Source organism: Strongylocentrotus purpuratus, unplaced genomic scaffold (assembly GCF_000002235.5).
Source record: "Strongylocentrotus purpuratus isolate Spur 01 unplaced genomic scaffold, Spur_5.0 spur5_scaffold_17, whole genome shotgun sequence".
NCBI classification, from domain to species: domain Eukaryota; kingdom Metazoa; phylum Echinodermata; class Echinoidea; order Camarodonta; family Strongylocentrotidae; genus Strongylocentrotus; species Strongylocentrotus purpuratus.
The window spans coordinates 25,943,799-25,967,401 of record NW_022145602.1 but is presented as its reverse complement, the minus strand read 5'-3'; the positions used below and the strand labels follow the sequence as shown (position 1 = coordinate 25,967,401).

The 23,603-nt window shown below is 36.7% G+C and overlaps 1 protein-coding gene across 2 annotated transcripts; it reads right to left on the bottom strand.

The window, feature by feature from the left end:
- Positions 1–1,153: 1,153 nt before the first annotated feature.
- Positions 1,154–17,993, bottom strand: LOC578903 (tryptophan 5-hydroxylase 1). Of its 2 annotated transcripts, none has more exons than XM_011684088.2 (15): positions 17,648–17,993; positions 12,008–12,218; positions 11,374–11,490; positions 10,366–10,564; positions 9,835–9,944; positions 8,586–8,653; positions 6,498–6,548; positions 5,683–5,781; positions 5,076–5,122; positions 4,304–4,439; positions 3,765–3,834; positions 3,287–3,343; positions 2,568–2,663; positions 2,084–2,217; positions 1,154–1,336 (listed from the first exon to the last, which is right to left on the bottom strand). In XM_011684088.2, exons 2-15 carry the CDS (start codon positions 12,089–12,091, stop codon positions 1,162–1,164), a joined length of 1,443 nt encoding a protein of 480 aa, XP_011682390.2. In that variant the 5' UTR covers positions 12,092–12,218; positions 17,648–17,993; the 3' UTR covers positions 1,154–1,161. The 2 variants fall into 2 exon arrangements, with proteins under 2 accessions (XP_011682390.2, XP_784134.3); XM_779041.4 differs by having other exon boundaries at positions 9,835–9,941; positions 17,648–17,992.
- Between the last annotated feature and the right edge of the window lie 5,610 nt (positions 17,994–23,603).

Here is a 23,603-nt window from a genome sequence, read left to right as displayed (position 1 = left end):
AATATTTCCACAGCCGGTCTAAATACTAGAAATAATGAAGGTTATTGGCCTATACATTATAATCATGATAACAATAGGTTGGGCTCAGCCCTTTCCTGGAGTTACAAAGCACTGTATATACAATAATATTATTATCCCAACTTAAACAGATATATCAAAAATAAAATTTACCTGGAGGCCTGTATTTTGTTACCCCAAGTAAGACTGTGAAGTCTTCATGTGTTAACTGAATTCTTGACCGTTTTAATTTTAGATTCGGGTTGAAAATATATACAATTATTATCATGGTAAAAGATTTCGGAAAATGCCAAAAGTTCACTCAAATATTAGTGATCACTTCGTTTTTGGAGTGGAAAGCTTGAATCCTCTCACACACAAAAAATGTGGAGTCCACTCTCAATAGAGATTATCAAAATACTTCTTTTGAGTAGATTCCACTAAAAAAAAACCTCGGAGGTTAGGCTTCCCTTTCGGAGTCCGAAAGGGAAGCCTAACAAGATTCCTGAAAAAGCATTAATCCTACTCTTCTGCGTAAGGAGGACAAAAGCGACCCATTACACTTCTACGGCCTCCCATTACAAATACAGCCATCAATACGCCCATCAAAATTAACAATAAGCATAGATGTTTACACTCATGCACAGCGGACACCCACGAATTCCTCTGCGATCTGAATTTCGAAGAAAATGGCGGTTATATTATTGTACATGGAAATCTAAACAACTACCATCTTCCCGATTTAGATTCTGAATGATATTAAGAATACTAACAACCGAATTTTAGTACATTTAACCTTTTCAGTGAGAATTAAATCCGAATCGGCTTCAACTCGTAGACAATCGTACTAGTGGTACGACGTCACTACGATTCTAATCCGATTTAGCATTTCCTTCTGGACAGAAGATTGAAATCCCTTGATATTTAGATTTCATTAATCATATACCTATTCAGATCATCGATCATTAGATCATTGAGATTTTAAAAGTTTGATCGTTTACGTAAAATGCTATTGCATAATTATATTTACCGGAAAAAAAATCGGATCGTAGACACATTGTATACAATATAATATGAGTTGGACATAAACAGAAGCGATGCATTACAACATTTTATTATCAGAAAATGAAAGGATTTTTTCCCCTTCATTTCAATTTTCAAATTTCAATTGTCAAATTTCGCTTGCAGTTTGACAAGGACCTGCATGAGGATGGTCAATTCATCTCGGACATTGTTGATGACGTCACAAACATCACGCGGTGACTTCAGGACGTCAACACTGGATGTGTAGGGGTCGTAGCGTACCTCGAACGGGCGTTTGATGGTTGCTGCAAATTCCCTATTATTGGAAGAACATAATAATAAGGAGGAGAACAGTGAGATTGGAATATTAACATTTTGTTTGTCGTCTTCTGACAAGACATTAATCCACATTTGCCACGCTCCACCCAGGTGTATATGGGTACCTGATAACAATCGCAGGGCCCCGAGAGAGAACAGCATAGTAAGGGTAACTCCCTGGGTAAACAAAGTTATTATTAACTTATATCAGGGTTTTTTCAAGCTTTAACTATCATGTTAGTATATAACACGATTCCAAAGACGTTCGAAAAAAAAAAAACAATTCGAGAGTAATTTTTAAACTATAATGTATTACCTCGATAATTTGTTTATGTTCGGATTTCCATGTCATTGTGATCTTCGTAGATATAATAAAAGATAACACACGTGCTGTTGAAAGTGCATGTTTTTACAATATTTGCGATTGTGTTTGATGTTGATTAAGGTACTATTAACTTTTCAAATACATTTCGAATTGAAATCATTGTTGTTATCACTATTCTTCTTATTATTTAATTATTTTCATCATTAACATTATTATTATTATAATTATCTTTATTATTTTAATTACTATTATTTCGTTTATTTATTTATTATGATTATGATTTTGATTATAATTTAATATCATTCTCTATTTTATTACTCTCATTATTATCATCATCATCTTCTTACGGCTAAAATATTTTTTTCTGACCCACCCCCCCCCCCCCCCCCCCCTCCCCAGTAGATTTTCCGTCCTACTAACCTCATTTGTTGTTTTGCTTCTTCAAAGCTCTTTGAGATGAAGTAAGCTTCCTGATAGGTCGTGATCAAGCATTCCTGCTTGGATGTCACAGCGGGGTTAAAGGGCAATACCTTGGCTTCCTCTGATAAAGCATGCTGGGTAAAATTAATATATTTTCAAATTATAATTCATGTACATAAGGTGATAATTATTGGATGCAGTATCATAAGTTACTTGTGATATTTTTCCCCCTCCGACAGCGTTCTTTATTTTAAGCGAGAATCAAATTCGATAAGTTTGTATACATCAACGAATCTTTTACATAAACAATGACTAAATAATTATCATTGTTTCCCAATATTTTGTGCGGGATTGAAGAAATTCGGAGGGTTTCAGGATCTCAAGTTCCCCCCCCCCCCCCGCAAACATAAACAAATGGGGGGGGGGGTGGTAAGAACCCTCTAAAACTGCTACTGGAAGAGAGATAGTGGGTTTGGTCGCTTACCTTGAGTTCTCCGATAGAAGATAGGAGACCAGCCCCATAAGCTCTCGTCTGGCCGTCCTGCTTGCACAGCCCAAACTCCACCGTGAAGAAATAACACTGAAGAGAGAAAAAAGATTATGTTCGTAAATTGGTTTTATGAGACCAAAGAAGTACCATATTAAAGTAATAACAACCAGCAATACAAATAACTGACATTGACAATTACGAAATCTTAAGGAATTAAGCTATTGTTTAGAGGTTTAGAGAAAATGTTTGTCCACACTTCTGAAAAACCGAATGTATACTATAAATAAAACAGAAATCACATTAGATGCTCCTTGTAAGTATCACGTTGTCTTTACAAATTTATAAAGCATCTCAATGTATTCATCATGTTATGCCATTTATTCACTTATATATTACTTTAGTGAGCTTTTTGATATTTTATATTAGATATATTTATTTATTTCGTCCACGGTGTGGATATATGCTTCCCACCAGCATTAAAATGATACAAGAACCAGAGTACAACAATATGAAATATTTGTTAAATCCTGAGCTTCGTTAATTATTATTATAATTATTAGTAGTAGTAATAGTAGTAGTAGTAGTAGTAGTAGTAGTAGTAGTATTACCTTAACATGACAACAGTCATTAGGCACAGAAAATATTCCAATTACTCCTAATTACAGATTGAGAATGTAAATTTGTTTCTAAACACTTGCTAAACATTTTCTTACCGTTGTGAGCTTATTAATTTCTTCATCTGAAGCACCCAAAGAAGCTAAACCAATCTCCTGAAAGAAAAAGAAAAGAAAAGAAAGGAATTATAGAATATAATACAAAATTCGACAATAGGACCGACTATTTTCTTCATAAATGTATATACTTCCAAAGATACATCAGAGACTTATGATACATTGTAAACACTTGATAAACGTGATATTTGCCCAAGAATTTGAACATCAATTGTGCCCACAATTTATTATTCAATCTCTCACACCTAACCCAGGAGTGTCAATTTTGACAGACATGTCACATTACAAGTGTTCACTATCATTATCATTAATTAAACTAGTGTTGCAGGACGAATAACAATACGGCAAATATTGGCATGATTGGACATAATATCATACGAAAATATTTAAAGAATTAGATTAGTTAAAGAGGAACATAATTATGATATAGATATAATTACAACTTTTATTTTCCGCTTACCTGCGAAAATTGAGCAAAACTTCTGTCTGCGAGCAAAGGAACATGGCCGAGCAAATCATGGCAGCAATCCCTAGAGCAGGTGAACAAAAATTGAAATCATGAAACAATAATCCAGATAAATTTTTGATACGCATTTCAGTGTATTTAAATGTTGTGACAATCTACAATTATTTATTGAACAGACCGACCAGTCTCACGGAACTTCTCACAATTTAAAAAAAAAAAAAAAAAAAAAAAAAAAAAAAAAAAAAAAAAAAAAAAAATTATTATTATTATTATTATTTTTTTTTTTTTTTTTTTTTTTTTTTTTTTTTTGGGGGGGGGGTTATATTTCATTAGACCGACATCCGTAAAACAGACTGACAATGTTTATGTCAGTCTCGCGAGCTATCAGACTTCTGGGGTTAACCTTTACTCATAAAGTTGACGGCGAACTCTAATAATTGCTAATGCTATTCAATATAATACAATGAATTACTGGATTGACATTATCGGTTGACGGATAACCGTCATCTCGGGTATGGGAAAAAAAAACTTACGGTTCCGGTGTGTAAAGTGGATCCGAGGAGTGGCGGACATACTGTGTACAGTGGAATAACCGGAACGCCAAACCGGCTAGGAAATCTCTGGAGGATAGATATCCGGCAACCGGTCTGATCTGAAAACCAGTACAATCTACACAGGGGAATTAGTACAAGAGCGCATGAAATTATGAAAACATAATGACAACGAAAGAAAATGGACGGCTGAATACAATTTCTATTTTCTATGATATCAGTATAGTCTTAAAATTTTCTGAATTGATATACCATGTACCGTATTTCAATTTAGTTTCAATGTTGTTGCCTGCTTGTCACCTAACGCATATTATAGCACATGGGTGAAGAGATGTAATGCCATGCTCAAGGACATAAGTGCCGTGCCCGGAGCTCGAACCTACGACCTTTGCATTCCGATTCAAGTGATTAAACCACCCGACTATACGACACCTCTACCATTGAATAAAATCTGATACACTCAACAGATTTCGTTACCCAGGTGTATTAAGTTCTTTGACTATTTTTTGTTGTTGTTGATTTGTTGATTTATTTATTTCTGTTTGATTTTCTTTCTTTTTTGCATTTTTACAAATATATAACGAACAAACATTGCAAATTTACACATGACAAAAGAAAAATGTAGAATAAAGTAAGGCTGGCTGTAACTAATCGAAAGCATCAAACAGGAGGGTTGACACAGTATGGATTATGAGAAAGAAGGTGAAGTTGTCCAAGAAATTAACTCAGCGTTATTCCAAGCAGCTCTCCTTACCTTTGAGAAACCTTGAGACGTCTTCCAACTGTGGTATTTTGTCCTCCCTGTTAAGCACCCGAATAAAGACAAAAGTGAACAATTAAGGTTAGCAACAGGCCAACAGCTATACATTTCATTTTAAAGCCCCTCTGCACTAGTTGGCCAGGAGGGATTAAACATTCTTGCATGGTCACTGGCAGGTGATTCTCTCATCAAATCAGCTCTCAATTAACATAAGAGAGAGGGGATCATGGGGGACCAATGGTCACCGATTAAGCATTGACTGCTATATAGGGCGCAGGTAGCTATAAGTAGTGCGGTGGGGCTTTAACACGTTGTCATCGTCATTTCATACACTACCGGTGCTCAATAACACAATGTAGCATTAATGTCTTATAATATAGTATCATACCAGTAATTTAGTTAACTCCGCGTTGTCAAACTGAAAATCGATCTAATTAGCAATAAGTGAAGTTAACTTTTGCTAAAACAAATATCATTAAGTTGTTAAAGAAATAAAAGCTAAAACCTCATACATTAAAAAAGTATATCATTATAACTTTTATTAATATCATTATTGTCATTATCATTATTCAAATACAAATGGCTCTCTAATCTGGCTCACCTGTACACGCCGTCCCGTTTCAGAATGTTGAAGTTTCTCATATACTCTTCACATGCGTGCGTTGGATACAATCTGTTGAGCTCGGAGAATACCTGGCCCCTGGAAAGTGAGTAATGAGAAGAGAAAAGTTTTACTTGGTACCTTTGATCGAGCTCGTATAAGGAACATTTTACCTACGTCAAAACACTTCGTTCTGAGTAGTACAAACAAACTCGTGCTCTTCTCATCCCACATTCTAGCACTCTAATCGACAATGAAGATGACGAAGACAATGATGATGATGTTGATGATGATGATGATGATGATGATGATGAAAAAAATAACGATGATGGTGATGATAATGATGATGTTGATGATGGTCGTATTGGGTTTTATTTTGATGACAATTTTGTTGATGATGATGGTGATGACGATGATGATTAAGACAATGATGATGGTGACGGTGATGATGATCGGATGTTGACATTAAGGATGATTATCCTCGTAATGATGCGGATGACAAATTGTCAAGATTGTGGAAATAATGATAATTGATTGTGATAGTGATTATGACGATGATGATAATGGTAATGATGAAGACTATCGTGATGATGTTGATAACAATAATAGTGGAGATAATGCTCGTGATCATAAGGACGCCCATATGATCCTTTTCATCATGATCATCATACTGATGATGATGATGACGATAAAAGGATGACAATGATGACGATGATTATGATGATGAATTCGTCCCCCCCCCCCCCTCCCCCCGCCCGCCCCTCTCGGCATGAGAAATATCTCTTTAAAAGGAACCTAAAAGTTGATATCCTTACCATGTTTTCGTCTCCTGCACGGTGTACTCAACACGAGGAATGATATTGCCACTGGATTAGGGAAAAAAAACCAAATCATAATTAAATACAAATTAAATATATTTCGAAAATGCATTAATTGTTATTTTCTTTTCTTTTTTCTCTCTTTTTTGTGTGTATTGTATGATTTTGTTGTTGTTGGATATAGATGCTGTGTTTCTGTTTAAGTAGGTTGTATGCATATAATTAAAATGATATTAGGAGATGCCGGAAGGTTGTTAAACAACTATAAGAAATTCCCCAAGGAACGCTTTAAATGTAATGGGGGTGCTATACTCTCGTAGGTTCTTAAATATTGGCATAGAAACGTCCTCACTTGCTTAATTACATAGTCTATATTTCAATAAGCCTACCGTTCTCATGATAATAGGCTCGCAGAGGGACTAATTACGACACGAACTTGTGTACGAAGTGAAAATTATTGATTCGAACTATATCATGTATGTAAATGGCGGACCGGTCGTTTTTGCCCATGTGTGAAAAGAGTTATCTACCCGTGTATTTACCCAGTAACGGAGGTATAGGCTAGGGGGTCCAGGGGCACACTCCCTCCCTCCCTCCCATCGAATTACAAAATAATTATAACAGATAAAGCAAAAGATAGGGGGAGAAAGGGATATGAAAAAAGGAAAGGACGAACAAAAAAAGATGAAAAGGTCACATAGCACACCCTCCTTCTTAGACTGTCGCCTTGTACATTTAATTTCTCCTGTAAGACAGCCCCCTCCCTCCCATACATTCATGATGTACGTGCCCCCTCAGGGCTGGAATTGCGCTACGCCAACGTATATACTAATTACATCGTCTATGTCATCATTGGATACGTTATCTCCTTTCCAACACAATCATAAATTCAAAATCGAAATAAATTAAATTGAATGTAAACATGGTCAAGATACGTCAGAAAAAATGGTTCTTCACTAACTCTAGAATACAAAAATAAGCTTAAAAACAATGATAATAGTCGGTTCTTGTATAGCGCTCATGTCTATGTCAGACATGACACTCCTGGCGCTGCGCAATAATTACCCCGGTTTTATCATGGAAAGGAATTATTTGCTGCCAGGTACCTATTAACATCGTCTGATTAATGTCTTGCCAGTGGACATGACCACGACACCAATATTTGTTAGTGTTTCAAAAATATACTTCAAGGATTTAACATCCATTGTGGTCACGAGAAACATCAACATATATTTTCCTCAATGTTGTTGTTTCATTCAGTGTCTCCTTCTTTCATCGTGAAATACAAGATTATGAATGACGTCATAACGTAACCAAGGGTAACAGCCAATCAAAACACGTAATGGAAGAAGAGTTCGGGTCAGGACGGACCAATTAAAATGCTTCACGAATGAACGAAACGAATTAAAAACGGAGTAAAAGATGCCATACAAATTCGTACACGTACTTTTTGTCACCAAAATAAAAAATATATAAACAAGAAATTGAGCTTAAAATATTTCTTTCAGTGAAACAAGATTAATGTTGACGTCATGAAGCTGTAAAATAATTTTCTTTCTTTATCTACCCTGACAGATGATCAATGAACCTACAAAATAGTTTCGATTAAAAGGCTTCACATGTTATCAATATGAAATGTATGAAGTCAATGAACTAAAAGTTGAACTCTAAAAAGAGAAACGTATAGTTGTAGGTGGGTTTTAAGTATGGCTTTGAAAGTTTGAATATTGCCGCTTGTACATGACTTGACTGACTCCAATTGCAATTATGTTTATCACAGCGTTTAGTCAGTGTGCTCAATGGCTAATTTAATTGGGCCATACAGCAAATAAAGCAAAAGAATTAATCTATTCGACTTACACTATTTCATCGAAGTGTAAAAATAACGGCGGAAATAAATAGACTCGTGTTGACGCAGTGAATGTTGTATTGCATTATTGAGAAGGGGGAGTGCTGGATCAGGACAATTTTAACAGTTTTGTAGCTGTCAAGTTTGCCATTTGATTTTCCGAAAGAAAATGCATCAATTAAGTAGCACCAAATACAATGAATATATTCTGTCTATAATAACTATTGTGTACTAACTGTTTGTAATTGTATGCGATATCTGCGAAGACTTTCCGCCGTTGCCTGTATTCCTTGTCTGTGAAACCCTAAAAGAAAAAAAGAAAAAAGATACATTTCAAAATGAGGAAGAAAGCGTTCGAAAGAGACACACGTGGAATGAAGACGAATATTATTATATATAAGATTTATACGAAGAAAAAGGGGACTGGTGATGAAGAGGAGAAGTGTGGCAGTAGGAAGAAGGTAAGACGGAAAGAGGGGATGAGGAACCCTGCTGGAAAGAACACACTCATTCACACTCATTCATAGTGTGAAACACAGTGTGAATACACAGTCCACATTGTGAACAGAGTCTTTTCACAGTGTGGACACCGCCACAATGTGGTAAACCACATAGCGTTCACAATATGAAAATGATTTCACAGTGGCCAATTTGTGGCCAAATTGTGAAAAATATTCCACACTGTGAAACCAGACTTTCACAGTGTGATTACGTTACGACATACATTTTACAGTGTGAACAGTAAATTTCACAATGTGGCCACTCTATAAAAAATACTTCAGTGTGAAAAATAGAATTCACAGTGTTGCCCTCCTGTTGAAAATAGTTCACATTGTGGACTATAACATTGACAGTGTGGCCACTCTGTGATAAATATTTCACAGTGTGAACATAAGAATTTAAATTGTGGCCGCCCTGTGGAAAATATTTCAGGGAAGAGAATGGTGGAGAGAAAGAGCTTACTTCGAATCATCGGGTAATCGCGTCCGGTTGGGTGGTCGCGTTACACGACCTTTCGTGAAATGAAAGCGGAAGATGACCAGACCATTTGTAGATGAGAGGGGTTTATTTCACAAAAACATTACCACTGACATTTCGTGAATAGAGGGGCTTGTTTTCACAAAAGGTCTGGTAACGCGACCACCCGACCCGACGAGATTACCCGATAAGTCGAAGTACGCCGAGAGAAAGAGGGAATGTTGACGATAGTGAAAATGATGATAAGAACAATAAAAGCCGGAGACTATAAAGGGAGATCAGGATTAATTCGAATATTAATAGCATGTTAAGAACGGTGCCATACATTAAATATTAGAAAGACTTACATCAAATCTCGAAATCATGTATTCATGATGAGAATTATGATATTTTTCATGCGAAACATGAAATCTAAGTACTGAGACTTTGATTAATTATTAGGAAGACTTAGACTTATACTTAAAATAAAAAAAAGGAAATATGATTGAAGAAAAAAATGATTCTTACCGGGTGATCTGCGTCTAACTCTTCTCCGTATGTCAGCACTCTATTCGCGCTTTTATCCAATTCTGATATTTTGCGGGGGAAATCGGGCACTTTATTTTTCCATTCTGCTGCTTGAATAAAACAAAAGAAAATAGCTATAAATATACTTTACTGCTTTGAAAGCCTTGTGTCTCTAAACTTTATATTTTACATGTTTGTCGCTGTAATCATATCTGCAGGTCGTTTCTTGTTTTTCCTATTAATGCCATGGCCAGAAAATTATTTAAATGACTCACTATCGTGCTAGATCTGCTATGTTTCAACGCAGGAGGTGCTGTTTATAACAAAACATTGATTGCAAAAGAAGAAGATTTATTTGTCTTTCAAAAATAATTAACTTTAATATATTCTACAGATTAAAATAAATGACATTTGATGGTATTCAGAAAAAGTGTGTTAGCGTAGAAGGTACGTTAGTTTATCAAATATTGGGCTTCATAAAAAACAAATGAAACGAGTTTGATTGCGATTGGGTACGAATCATGCACTCACCATTATTCTCGGCGTCTTTCTTGTGGGCCGAGGTGCTGGAAGACGGGGTCATAACCTCGGTCAGTAACATGGCGTCCTTCATAAAATCCATGACGTTCTTGAGCATCTTCTTCTTTCCCTCGCAATCGACAAAGATCTCCAGCTCCGAGCTCATGTGAGCCTTTCTCGACTCGATATGAAGGACCCGGATGTCATTTTCCTGTATTCAATTCAATCCAATTCATTTTTATTTCATTTCCAACCGTGATAAACAAAGGTATTACATATATCATTACAGAAAGTATGAACGAAAAGTAGGCACATAATTCACCTATTCTTGGTAACTATACAAATACACTGTACACATAATAAAATTATCAAAAGAAATTCTCAATTTCTGAGGAAATGGGGGGATCCACTAACAAGTACCTTAATTCTTGACTATTGATTTAAAAAAGAGGTCTTGAAATAGTCAATGAAATTAATAGAACGAAAACCAGACTATTTCGTTCTGGGATATGTTTGTCTAAGACTACATCTGGCGTCACCGAATTGGAGAGCGTCAAAAGACAACATAATTATGTTTAAAAAACTCCTTCAAGCAGACGAATTTTTCTGTCTATGAAACTTGTTTCAAAGTAACGATGATTTTTTTTTCGTCACCTTCTTCTTTTCTTGAGTAGCATGCATAGTGCCACACCATTGTGTTGGATATGCGAAATAAAGAACCGTGTTGGGTACGATTAAAATATTTATACAATTCAACTAGATGCTGACAAGAGAAGGGAAGAAAGGGATAAAGTGAGTCAAAGGGGTATGATAGTAGAAGACGAAGAAGAAGAAGAAGAAGAAGAAGAAGAAGAAGAAGAAGAAGAAGAAGAAGAAAAAGAAGAACTTAAGATCGGAAGAAGAAAAAGAAACGTAAGTAGAAAAAAAAAGAAGAAGGGGGAGAAGGAGGAGGGGCAGAAGAAGAAAAAGAACTTAGAAGATGAAAGAAAAAAAGAAGAGAGATGAGGAATTCTTTCTTACCTTGAAGAGTTTTAGAACCTTTGCCAGATTCCCCAATTCATTCTTGATGGAGAAGATCATAGGAGCGTTAGTGAGGACATCAGAGGAAGACATCCGTCTTAACAAGGCACGACGATCCTAACAATACCAACACCAGATACAAACAAAAGTTAAAAGTCGTTTCCAAGTTTGTCTGAAAGGCGAAAAACAACTTTTTTTCTTCAAATTATGAAAAAAACAGCTTCAAACTTTTAAATTTGCCTGTAGTCAAAGACATGAGGGGATAAAAGGGGCGATTTTAATTTATATGATGTTACATGCCATATTTAGAATATTAAGGAATTTGAAGAGCCATGCTTTTCAGGGAACATTTTGTATCTGATGTTCTTCCACATTTGCATAATACAGTGATCGGTCACAGTTTTTTTTTTTCACCTCTTCCCAGAACTCAACCTTCTGCACTAGTTTAGCCAGGAGGAATCTCCCTGCAAGGTCACTGACAGGTGGTTATCTCATCAAATCAGCTCTCAATTAACATTAAAAAAGGGGGATCATGGGGACCAACAGGCACCGATTATGCATTGTTTGATATAAAGATGGCCCAAGTAGCTATAAGTAGTGCAGCGGGGCTTTAAAAGAAAAAAATCAATCCTACCGCTGCATCGAAGCTGTTGGCGTGGTTCATGTTGGCAAGGCGCTTCTGTTCACCTCGTCTTGATTCTTTCCTTCGCAAGGACATGATGAGGAGGAGGATGAACGTCGACTATACGACCTCGAACACTAACACGTTCGTGATCGAATGATGACCGGCTAGGTGACAGAGTAGGACGTCGATGATCTTGGAAGTTGTGTGATGCTCACCTTGTCTAGTTACAAGAAAGGAATGAATGAAGGTCATGATTGAATTGAATTGAATTGGTTTGGTTTATTGAAAAATCACATTGAACAAGCAGCTTGCAGGCTGAACATTTTCAATTTACATACAAGTTAAACATATAGAGAGATATAAACATATACAAAACTAAAATACATATTGTAAGTCAACTTTTGCAGAAATTATTTAGCTTTGGTAAGATGAAATCGAAATTGCAAAACAAAGTTATAAGTTTAATGTAATAATACACTTTCATGTTGAAAGACCAAGACGGTGGAAAGGAGAGAATGGAAGAAAAAAAATGGAAGTCGTTTGAGCGAAAGAGATGAGAAAGTATTTAACAATTGCTATACAAAAATTTCTATTACAAAAACTGAAATTAAGCATAACAAAATACGTATTGGATGAGATAGAATATGCCGTGAGAAAGATCGCATTTTCTTTCGCATCACGTGTTGCGGAAATGGAGAACATTGCATGTCACCAATACAATAATTATGATTGTTTATCTTAACATGTTACAGATAAAATTAGAAATAACTAAAGCTATCATTTGGAATATTTTGGTTCGATAATAAAGGAGATGATATTGCCAATACCAAAACAAAAAAACAATGTTAATACTGTAAGCGCTTCAGTCGAATAAAGACTGGTTAAGTGCTTTAGAATAAGCAGTAATTATTATTATCATCATTATTATCATTATCATCATTGTCATCATTATTATTATTATTATCATTATTATTATTATTATTATTATTATTATTATTATTATTGTCATTATTACCATTATTGTTATTATTATAATCATCGTTACTATCGTTCTTCTTTTTCTCCTCCTTCTTCTCCTTATTATTGTTATTCTTATCATCATCATCAGGCACGTAGCCACGGGGGGGGGGGGGGAGTGGGGCACGTGTCCCCCCAAAATGTCCAAGATCGGTTGAACTTTTTAGACCCCTCCCCAGGACGTCGATCAATTACATGTGCGTGCCCCCCAAACATCAAACTCTAGCTACGGCCCTTATCATCATTTTTTATTACCACCCTCCACCCCCTCCCCCAAATAAAAAACGCACCTATATCTGTTTAATGAAGAGAGATTGTTCCTATCGCTACTACAGTGACGTGGTCGCACCGATTCCTCTGCTGGTAGGCCTACTTAATGACCAGATGCTTTAAGCTCATCCCCAAGACAATAATTAATGACGCATAAGTTGCCTAAACTAGGTTAAGATCGCATCCCAATTAACATCACTATAAAGTGAATGACCGGGAGAAACTGGGTTAGGATCGCATCCAAAACTTGGAAGAACAAAGACTCAACAAACATCCTTCGTCCCGGGTGAATCATTCAAAATCGTTCTTTTATCAAACACGGAGAAAGTGAAAGTGTTTTGAGGTTAGAATGCTAAGGCTTGGAATTTACAGATTACTGAATATTTTTTCCTTTGTAGAATATATTTTGTTTTTGTATTTGTTTTCCTAGCATCGTTTATCCATCCATGAATGAACCTTCATTCACTCAGCAGATGTATTAGATGTATTGTATTACCAGAAAACCAACGCCCCTTCTCTAATCTTTCTTTTTCTTCTCTGCAAGTCACTCTAAACTTTATTTTTATTGTTGTATATAAGTTGAGGGATGCGGGCACGTCAAGCTACTTCGCTTATTATGTAGCCCTCCTGCATATAATGTATGTTAATTATGCATTCAATATATTTAGTTGATTTCGTGTATTAATAATAATAACAAATAATAAAAATAATCTTTTAAAGTCCACTCCAAATTTTATGAAGTTAAACCGAAAATGTAAATTCTTTTTGCCCAATTGATCGTGAGCCCGGCAGCCACTGACAAACACCAGATCGACGTTGCTCTATCCCTTATTGTTAAACGCCAAACAAGGTAGCAGCAACTCCAGTCTTTTAACGTCTTTAAATATGACGCGGCCGGGGTTCGAACCCACGACCTCCCGGTTGTGAGGCGGACGCTCTACTGATTGAGCCAACACACCGTATATAATTATATACACTTGATATATTGTATCAAACCCTATTATGTTCATGAAAATGTATGATGAAAAAAAAAATGGAGAAATCAATAAATCAAATCAAATCAAATCAAATCAAATGACACATCCTTTTGGTTAAACCCACTGAATGAGGGACAAGGTGGGGAGGGGGAAATAACTTGCCCCTCCTGACGCCCTATGATTCCCAATCAAGAAATAAATTCATTCATCTTTTATAAAGTCATTGTCATGAGGCAATGATTGTACGATTATTGCACACGAAAACGCATGATATATAATATATTGGCAATTTTATGGAAAGACTTGCTAAATTGTTTTCCAAAACGAGTCATCTTGGGGAAAAGGGTGTATATCTTTTTAAAATGTACTATGGAATGTTATCTTTTTAAACATTATGCTTATTGATGTAAATATGTTCACGTTTATGCATGGCCGCATGGAAGACAACTACTTATTGGTGAATGGGCTACCCTAAGAAAAGATTAGAAATATATAAATAAAATAAATAAATAAATAAAAACCAAGGTCGGGAAGACTTAGAAATTAACTCAAGGGAATCTCAATACCCAATCGTATAGTGCTCGGATAAAGCAATAATTAATGCGTCATTAGCCGTGGGCGTATGTAATGTTTCAAACTTCAATCGGTGATGTAAAATGCTTTTCGATTGATTTACCGCGTTTGGAAATTTCCCTTCAAGTTGTCTTGTAAGTACAAATCGATGACAGCCATAATTTGTCTAGATAAACCGATCTTCTTTGTATCAATGAAATGCGACCAGCCTTTATATCAATTCGGAATCATGTAAATCTTTGGTTTGGTCTGTGGTCAGTATCGTGTCGCTCTCATTGTTGTAAGTGGATACTAATACAATGGCGAACCACAGGGGGGCTGAAACCTTTCGCGTGCAGCTGGACAAAAGTTCTAAGTAGAAAGTAAAATGTTCAATCTGTGGTTTGACAATTGACCCAGTTTTTGTTAATGAATACAAGTATAAAGTAGGCCTACACTTATAAAGACTTTGACTTAACCTTTGCGACTTCCTCTTTCCTTTTCGTTTCGGAATGTTGATGAGAAGTAATAACTCCTTTTGAACCCATTCGATGTGGAAAAGCAAACGGAAATAACAATTTTTTTTAAAGAGAATCTTGAGTCGTCAACATTACGAACAGGATTGAATAATTACGTGTCATGTCTCATGGCACAATAAACCACTTCCATAATGTAATCAAATTTAATGCACAAATCTTTGTTAAGTGCCTCGTTATAAATGATTCCGTTCACCTGTTACGAATAATTGTATCTCAAAAGTCAGAAATCAAATTGCATAAATTAGTTGTTGATAATCAGGACAAACATTATGGCTTGCCCTACCTAAGAACTTGTTTTGATATGCAATATGCATACTAACTATATAAATACAATTATCCGTAACTGGTAAATGAAATAATTTATATTGAGACGCTTTGGTATAAATTTGGTTACATTCAATGACATATAAGTGTTATTATGTAATCTGAACATTATTACTGTGGTAGAAACAGCTGCAGGGTTTTTAATTGCCCTAATAAGCTGATTTGTTTTAATGATGATGACAATGATGATGATAATGTTGATGATAATGATGATAATGTTGATGATGATGATAATGGTAGTGATGACGATGATGGTGATGATAATGGTGGTGATGATGATGATGGTATGATGATGATGATGATACTGTTGATGATGATGATGATGATGATGGTAATGATGAAGTTGATGATGATGGTCATTGCTTTGCGATTGCGTTCAATATCTTTTCAGTTTCTTTGCCTGTTTTAATATTTTGTCTATTTCGTTTCTCTTCATTTCTTTCAACTTGTTGGAAATAATATGCTTAATCCGATTACACCACTTAACACCAGATAATCCGAGAGATAGTCCCTCTATTAATCCCAACAGGCGCTTGTCTGCATAAGCTGTATGGTCAATCTTTGTAAGTAAAGGCCGCAGAGCAATGACCGCGGTATGTGTATTCTATCAAATAGCCCACACGCATGTCACGCACACACCCGCCCACACGCACACAACCTCACATACGCGCGCACACACACATACTTGACGCTATGATTGTACGTTTTAATCATCACAACTTATAAAGTAGGACTTCCAAAAAGCAATTTGATCATTCATAACTATGATGTTATTCGAATGAAAGTCATCCGTATATCACGAGTGTATACCACAGAATTATAATTCTGTGGTGTATACGGGAGTGTATGTGTGAGGGAGGGCTTGGGGCTGCCGACCCCCCCCCCCCCCAAAAAAAAAGGAGTTCCAGAAAAAGAAATAGAAGTGGAAAGAGAGACATGAAAAATAAAGAAATTTTCTTTCGTAACTACTCAGTTGGTTCCATCAATATATGCCGCGTAGCCCTACAGGTACGTTTTGTCTTTCGGGGGTCTATCCTCCTACCGATGACAATTTAATGTAGAAAGTCAGCATGCCCTCTCAAAGAAAACCTCACAAAATTCATTTTTCATTATTACAGGAGGTCGTCTAATAAAACATCATTGCTGACTTCTCTTTGTAACCCAATATGCATAATAAACATTATATTGAATGCAAGAAATGTTCGTTTAATCATGATTATCCTACAAGAGGGTATAGGGACCTCTACTATAATCATGATTAGCCCCTATAGCGATATAACAGGAGTGGAGTTTAAATTTACCCCGAATTTTGAAAAATATGAATGATGATTTAACGATGCTTACCCGCATTAAACATGTTAGAGAGGAGAGAAGAAATAAATAATAAGGTCAGACTTTTTTTCTTTTTTTTTGTCTTTGTGACTAAAAGTGGCCTTAAAAATGCTAAAAGCAAAGTTCCAAACTACAAAACGTGATTTTTTTTCTTTCTTCCTACGCGTCCATAATGATTCATCAAATAGCGTCGCCATGAATGCAAATATTATATACGAAAAGCTATAGTAGCCATACTACATTACATCATCAACACGTAAAATATCTTATTCGTCTCTAAATTAATACTTTTGTTACCTTTTGTTATGAGTCGCGTGTATTGTGAGCATGCACAGTCGATAGTAGGTTACAAGTAAATTGATTATACAGTTGTTTTGAAAAATCACGAATAGGCCTATACGGCAGGTACACAAGAATAAAATACAATTTCCTTTAAAAAATAATCGTGCTTTATGAGGTCTTCGCAGGTAGTTAGAAATCGCCTGTGAAATATGTTCTTAAAGAAATCAATACTATTTGAAGTAATTTCAAAATGTTGGCAAACTGATATTGATAAAAAGGAAATGTCCTACAGCATCGCAACAAGTTCTAATTGTTCTTAATCCATGTGTTGTAAGAAAATGCATAGGCCTACTCACCGATTCGGAGTTACCCGTTGCTTTGAAGATCTGAAGAAGGCAAGAGTTACAACCAATCGACAAACAACAGGCGACGAACAAAATATGATCTCTTGCTTCAACCGCGATATCAATACAAAGTCGACGTCAATGAGCTCTGAAATAAGTTACATTAATTGCTGGTTCATGCCTTATTGCCCTCAAAGACGACAAAATGAAGGGCGTTCTGGAGAGACGTTTTGTATCGCTTGTTAACGTGAGCGTCTTGCTTGGATCTGAGGTAGATGGAGAGTGAGCTGGATGAGGGTGAGGGGATGGTTTATATGAGGATGAGAGGGTAGGAAGCCGGCCAATCCCTGTTCTGCGCATGACATGAAGCTACTTATCGAGGGGATTACAGAGATAGAATGAGAGAGGTAAAAGGAGAGGAGTAGATAGAGAGAGAGAGAGAGAGAGAGAAAGAGAGAGAGAGAAAGAGAGGAAGAGCGAGAGGGGGAGAGAAAGAGAGAGAGAGGGGAGAGATAGAGAGAGAGAGAGAGAGAGAGAGAGAGAGAGAGAGAGAGAAAGGGAGGGAGAGGGGGTGATGAGGGTGAGCAAAATCAATATTCTGCGGCCCACGATATGATACTGATGGAACTGGAAAGATAAAGGGTTAGGGAGAGAGAGGGTGAGAGAGAGGGTGAGAGAGAGAGAGAGAGAGAGAGAGAGAGAGAGAGAGAGAAAGAGAGATGGTTGGGGGGGGGGTAGAGGGGGATAGAGAGGAAGAGGGGGAGGAAGCTGGGGAGGAAGCTAGGGAGGAAGCTAGGGAGGAAGCTATACAAGGAGGAAGGGGATCGAGAGACAGGGAGAAAAAAGGGAAAAGGAGGGGAAACAGGGGAGGGGAGGGAGATAGGCAGACCGACAGACAGACAGGGACAGAGAAACAAACACGGGAATCGTAGGAGTATTTGAGGCGGGGTGCCAGGAAGAAGAAATAAATAGTGGGCACAAATGCTTGAAATCGGATCATCTCCATTGTTCTTTAAAAAAAAACCTGTAATCCCGGATGGACTAAAATTTGCTTTAATATCGGAAAACAAATTAAGGGAATCATTCAGAAAATCAAGAGGAAGGGGATGGTGGTTGCGGAGGAAAAGAGCCGCATAAGGGAGACGAAAGTGCGATGAGTTATCCGGAAATAGACCTGTTCCGTCGATACAAGCAGATACTCATTGGACGGTGTGAAATCTAGCACAAACGTGTCTCAAAAGGAAGGTCCGAGGATTAAAGAAATATCTCATTATTATCTTCCCATGACTCATTAGGTTCGATGTCAATAGCCTAGCGTGGGGTCACTCACTGGGGCTGCACTAGGACCACTAGGTTGAGGCAGCACCGGTCTTACTCCAAAAATTTAATATTGAAGCCTACCGATGAGGAGGTGCAGGAGGTAGTCCAGTTAACCTCTTTCCCCGTCCTTTGCTCCATCTACCTTTCCCTTTCTCGCTATACCGCTTTTGGTTTCTTTTGGTTATTTTTTCTCCACTCGGTTAGGAGGGATGTCGAGCCCCGTACCTCCCTCTATCTACGCCAATGTTTAAAGGGATCTGGTAACTTTGGCTCAGATTCTGAAACAAAATTCTTGATTTAGGTCATGATGCAATGATAATTATAAACCTTTAAGTCAGTCAGGAACCCCATGACTTTTACAAGCCGATCGCCTGTCTGATTATCAAGATATTTATGATTGGAATTACAAATTTTGAAAACCGTTCGCCTGACGGTTTTCATAACACTACAGTCTATTGGGGAAAACGAGTATGGTAAAACCGGTCACTCAAAGATTTTTACTTTTTTGAGGCACTTCTTGATCATTTTGAAGCGCAATTTTTTTTAGGGCTTCAATACTACACCATATCACAGACACTGATAACACGTAGGGTCGTGTATCTCAGATTTAACATTGTTAAACGATCCCTTTAATGCATTCTCTCATTATATTCAAAAGTATTAATCATCGGCGGAAACAGGGGCGGACACCTTGGCTACGCCTTCGGGAAAACATTATGGGAAAGGTTGCGGCTCCTCCCAGGGACAAAGCATCCGGGATATGCTAATATCAATCGACCACTTTACAAAACATAAATTATCTAATAAATAGATCATCGTTTATTCCTTCGATGCGTGCATCACAGAGTCACATTTCTTTCTCCTGTGACGATTCATGGTATTTTTAATTATCATCTTACATTACATTAATGTGTTTGCTGCTATGTCGGGCATCATTTCGTTTTGTGGATATGCCTAATATTTGCACTTAATTGACGTTTATTCCGCCGGTGTGTGCATCACAAAGTCACATTTCTTTTTCCAGTGACGATTCTTTCCACTAATCATCTTTATAACATTACTGTACTTGCTGCTATGTCGGACATCATCTTGTTTTGTGGAGTTTTGGCCCAATTTAAAAATGTTAACACCCCCACCCCCCCCCCCCCCTTGAAAAAATCCTGCGTACGCGCCTGTTGGGATTCGTCTCAATGTATTACCTATGGAAACTGCGTCATCCCTCTTTTAAAACACGTTAGATTGAGTGAATTCAGGATTCACTTGGATTAGTTTGGATTTATTCATGATGCTTTGGTGAATGAAATGCGAGGGAGCAAAACAACCGAGCGCAATTGAGGGCGCGTGGTAGTCGTTTTCTCTCTCTCTCTCTCTCTCTCTCTCTCTCTCTAATTATCTGTCTCTGTCTCTGCCTGTTTTCCTCCCCCTTCTTCCCCTCTCTCCAAACCTCTCCCTCTCTCTCTCTCTCTCTCTCTCTCTCTCCATCTCTCTATCTCTGTATGTCTCTCTTTCTACCTCTCTCTCTCTCTCTCTCTCTCTCTCTCTCTCTCTCTATCTCTCTCGTTCCATAGTTTGTCCTATCAAAATATTTTTATTTTCGTTTTATTCATGTATTCTATTCTATTCTATATTAAACTACATATTTTTTCTCATACGCAGTAATTGGAAACCCTTCCTTCTCTATCGTTCTAAGAAACACTAATTCGGGCGCGCCTACTTACGTCAATATGCTATCAGTCGGAGAATTACAAATGAGTAGGTTTCGGTTCGATGTTACGTAATGTATTTTATTCTGCACGACTGGGGCATCAGCGAGTAGGGAAGGGAATAGGCATTGGATGTCATCATAATACAAAGCTACTATAATTAACCCCCTAAGCTCTATTTGTTGTTAATTCTTCAATGAAACTGAGAAGGGAAATCTGCTTTCATATACGTCAATGTGAATGATAGGAGACAAGCATTCAGCTATACTCGGGATGAAAATGTTTTCTTCTATATTTGAAATTGATATTGATAAGAAGTATCGTAGTTCGACAATTTTCATGATCGTCATCACTAACAACTTCTGAATAGATATATCTCTTGACAAAGGTATTATAGCATGGGCGGAAATCCTTTTGAGATGGCAGGTATGCATTCCTCCACCCCCCCCCCCCACAATAGTCTTATAAGAAATGCCTCCACAAACTCTTGGTCTGTTTATTAGCCAGCCCCCCCCCCCCCCCCCCCCGCCCTAAAAAAATATTTAAAAAAAATATTTAAAAAAAAAAATGATGATGATACTAAATTAATAACAATTATTATTGTAATTTAAAAGGAAAATGAATAAAAACAAATATAAGATGAAATTGAAGTAGACAAACACTAAAAGAAGAAAAAATAGACCAGAGTAAATTTCAATAAAATCCCACTGAAAATAAAAGAGCTCTTTTTTCCCTCCCTGTTTTACTCAATCAAACACATCATTAGCGACTCTGTGATGTATATTTTAAATGTATCTACAATCTTCTCAGTATAATATCCTAGACTTTGATTTACTCTAAATAACATGTTCAACCATAAGCGCCCTATAGATCTAAACATTGCACTGCTTTTTACACAAACCCTGTATATGTAACCAATCTTTTCTTTCAAGAAATAAGAAAAAATGTGTTTGACTCTCATAATTTCTGGGTCATTTAGTTACAAAATCACAATCACACAGATTATCGGTAACTGCTTATCAAGCTTTTGGTAAGACATACCTCTTATGTTGCTTCCGTTTCTTTTTTACGCAACCCCTGTATGTAACCAATCTTTTCTGTCAAGAAATAAGAACAAATGTGTTTGACTCACATAATTTCTGGGTCATACAGTTACAAAATCACAATCACACAGAATACCGGTAACTGCTCATCAAGCTATTGGTAAGACAATCCACCCCTGCTGCTTCCGTTTGTTTTTACAAATAGAATCATTCTTCAGTTTTCGTCTGCAGCCTCATTCTGATATAAGTATTGTTTTATAACCATCTCCCTGTAATGATAACTTAAGAAGGCTATGTTTAAACAAAAAAACACCCACCCTTGACCAATGGGATGCGTTTGCTTCCTAATTAAAATTAGAAAATAAATCTTGAATTTCGTTTTCCGGCTGTTTTCTACTAAAGCGACATCGGGAAGAGCGTTTTTTTTAAAGTTTTTTTTTTAAATAGCAAGATTAGGCTCTCACGCAATACTTGTATGCCTACATGAGCTACCCGTAAGCGATGGACGTGTTTTTCTTGTATAATCTGAGAAATTTTCTTTTTTATTTATAGGATCAAGATTAATACGCCTCCCACGGTGTTCTGAAGGCTGCCTACTCTCAAAGCATGAGAAGGCTTTTTGTTTCCCCGTTTAGAATAATCACTTCCACTAATGATATCAAGGAGCTGTCGTGATATTATGTTTTAAACAAATCATAATTGAAAACTAAAATTATTCGTTATTAGCAAAATTACCGGCCTTTTCCCCCTCGAATTTTGCAACTGGCAGTGTTTAATTCACCCCATCTGTTGTGTACAAAATGAGAGCTTCCATTTTCAATCATAGAGAGAAAACCCATAAGAACTTTGGATCTGAACTTTTGCACACACGTTCATAAACTTATTTTGCTGCTACAGATATATTTTCAGATAAGTTTTTTCGGGCTTGCAAATCCCTGATAGGGGCTTTAAGACAGTCCATTTGACTGTAGAGATCGGTTGATTCTTTGGGCCCTTTTGGAGAATATCCCGTGCCCCTTTAGTCTTTTTTGGGCAGTAACAAGTACAAGTACCAGTGTTTTAAGCCAGAAAATGTGTTGGCCATTATATCATGTAACTATTCGTTCGGACGTCTGTCTCGTTAGTAAGACTTGGATAGAACTGAGGTCAGAATACTTACGCCAAATTCACTTTTGCAAATTGCTTTTATTCGTAGTTCCGAAATTGCAGTGTCAGTTTCATTTGAGTATAATATTGATCAAATATTTTCCATCGTCACAAGAATTCAAGTTTAATATTAAAGCCAATATTTTTGTTTTGCTTGTAACTGAACAAACGATCCTATAATGTCGTTTGGCAAATAACATAATTCTATTCGTAATTTTGAACTTTCAGTGCCAGTTTCATTTTTAACACAAAAATTCGTTCCTCATCCTTATGAAAAATTGAATAATGAAAGCCAATATTCCTTTCTTTGATTATTAAAGCTTAAAGATAAAGACCAGTTCTGGTCATGCGATTGCATTGTGAAAGAAACGTAGTGGAATCGATCAGAAACGGTTGATCATCTAGCATATAAGTAAGTGTACTGCAAGGTTCTGGAATCATCAAAATGATAAGAAATTTGGCCCAGTCTTGGTAAAGTTACAAGCACTGTACACAGAAAGATGTATATGGGACTACGCACACTTGCGCGACACGTGCGTTTATCTATCAGGTCCAAATAAATATAATAATTTACCAAATATATCAATAAGTACGATTTTCTCGGCAAAATTTGTATGATCACGTATTAGTCAAAACACAGTTTTTCACAAGATTGGTAATAAAAGCTTCCACTTCACTTTTTGACAGAAGGGCGCTTCCAAAGTTTGATGTCGTTTGACAAATAATTTAATTTGTATTCGTTCTTTTGAACTTTCA